This window comes from Triticum aestivum, chromosome 7B (assembly GCF_018294505.1).
Source record: "Triticum aestivum cultivar Chinese Spring chromosome 7B, IWGSC CS RefSeq v2.1, whole genome shotgun sequence".
Lineage (NCBI taxonomy): Eukaryota > Viridiplantae > Streptophyta > Magnoliopsida > Poales > Poaceae > Triticum > Triticum aestivum.
In genome coordinates, this window is record NC_057813.1 from 145173451 (window position 1) to 145175611 (window position 2161).

The 2161-nt window shown below is 50.7% G+C and overlaps 1 protein-coding gene across 1 annotated transcript; it reads right to left on the bottom strand.

Moving 5' to 3' along the window:
* Positions 1-317: 317 nt before the first annotated feature.
* LOC123162809 (nuclear transcription factor Y subunit B-8-like) lies at positions 318-1436 on the bottom strand. The gene has a single exon (XM_044580570.1). The coding sequence runs from the start codon at positions 1382-1384 to the stop codon at positions 482-484; it is 903 nt and encodes a 300-aa protein (XP_044436505.1). The 5' UTR covers positions 1385-1436; the 3' UTR covers positions 318-481.
* Positions 1437-2161: the final 725 nt, after the last annotated feature.

Below are 2161 nucleotides of genomic sequence, written 5' to 3' on the forward strand. Positions count from 1 at the left end.
GGCCAAAGGCTTCGAAGTACGTACGTCGCTCCAAACTCATTCATGACCACTTTGCTAACCGACGCACATACGTACGTACATGTGGCTGGAGAGTGAGAGATAGAGATAGATAGATAGAGAGGGTATGACTTTTGCATGAGCGTGAGAGACCATATGACCCGTGAACATGACATGTTTGTGATGTTATACGGAGCCACAATTTGCAACCCAAAATATTGTGTACTGCATTCTACATCACAACGATGCTGAGGTCGGAAACCCTTCTGGAAAAAATGCAGTTTTTCATCGGATCATCAATTACGAGTGGGCAAAGTAAGGAAACCAAATTAAGCAACGATAACTTCAACAGCAAAGAGTACACGAACTACTAGAGGACAAGCCTACATTAGGTAAGCAGTACACACACAAACCATGGCCGGATCGACACGGCAAATTATTACAGTACGCAGGACGCAGAAGCTAACGCGCGCCGCCCACGCGGCTAGCCAGATTGGACGGGCTTGTCCTGCGATTCTTCTGCTGCTGGCGTTGGCTCCGGCTCCCCCGTGCCCTCCCCCGGCACCGTCACGCCGTTGGACGAGCTCTCCTCGTCGGCACAGGCTGCTACGTTGCTGCTACCTGCGCCGTACGCACCTTGCCCGTACCCGTACCCGTACCCGTAGTATTGCTGGGCCACGACACTTTCTCCGCCGAACACCTGGCACTGCCCGCCGGCGTTGGCCCGCACGGACGTTATCCAGACGGCGTACCCCTGCACCGGAGCCCGGGGCGCGTAGACGCCCCGCTGCATCTGAACCTGCACCGGAGCCGGGGGAGCGTACATGGGCCGCTGCACCTGATTCTGAACCTGCATCGGAGCTGGGGACGCGTACACTGGCCGCTGCATCTGATTCTGAACCTGCACTCGAGCCGTAGGCGCGTACATCGGTTGCTGCATCTGAGCCTGGAGCGGCATGGCATGGAGCACGGGCGGGGCCGCGCGGGGAGGCGCACTCGTCACGGCGCGCCTGTCGCCTGCAGCGGCAGCACCTGTCGCCGCCTCAGGGTCACGCATGCGGTGCAGGAAGACGCTGAGGGGCACGACGTAGTCGTCGAAACCGAGGCGGTTTAGGGCCCACACGATGTCTTCGGCGTTGACGGTCTTGCGGTGCTCCATGTGGCACCGCTCGTTGGCCTCGCCGGTGACGAAGCTGATGAACTCGGACACGCACTCCTGGATCGCCTCCTTGGCGTCGTCGGAGATCTTGGCGTGGGCAGGGAGCGCGCGACGCATGATGCGGATCACATTCGCGATGGGCATCAGCCGGTCCTGCTCCCTCACCACCGGGGTCGCCTGGGTAGGCGCCGGCGCCGCTGCTCCGTTGGGGACGTCGGCGTTCTCCATGGCTAGAGCTAACCAAGGTCCAATGCAGGTAGTCGCACTTGCGTTTAGGGCTTTGCTGATTGAGTTGTAAGTGCTGTGCTTCTGATCGACTTGTTTCAGTGTGTTAAATAGGCTGAGATAGGTATTAGGTGCTGGCTTAGCTGTCCTGTGTGTTTCCGATCAAACAGACAAGTGTCCATTTAGTTGAGAGGTTCTGGCAAAGACATCACCTTTAACAGATAATGTACTCCTGTATGAGACTATTAATCAGAGGAAAACGATAAATCATGTATAAATGTGATTATGACCGTTGGTGGTGAGGGCTGTAAATGTACGTAGTTTTTTTCCTTTCCTTTCTCATGACGTGTAGACAGGTCATTTTGAAACTGAAATGGTATATTAAACACAAGGCAACAAAGCTAAAACATAATGACAACCAAATCAGTGGCGGCACAGGATTTTGAAGATGAATATGCAGAACAAGAAAAATGTATGAAATTACAAGAAAGGAAGAGATCGAATCTGTAATCAAATCTATAAAATTGCAAGCAAAAAATTTATAAGGAAAAAAGGGACTGGATCTAAAATAAATCTATCAAACTAAGAAATTACTATATTTTTTTAATAAAATTATAAGCAAATGAACATTCGGTAGGTGTGTAGTAATGTCAAAAATATATAATAAAAATGAAGAGAGAAGAAAAAGATACAATACAAAGAGAAAAGTACAAGAAAAAAGTTACAAAATTTGCTGAAATAAAATGCTATTAGGGGATACTGAATTAAACCAAGACCTCT

Excerpts from the sequence above, each read along its gene's own strand:
- LOC123162809 (XM_044580570.1), bottom strand. The coding sequence starts at position 1,384 with ATGGAGAACGCCGACGTCCCCAACGGAGCAGCGGCGCCGGCGCCTACC.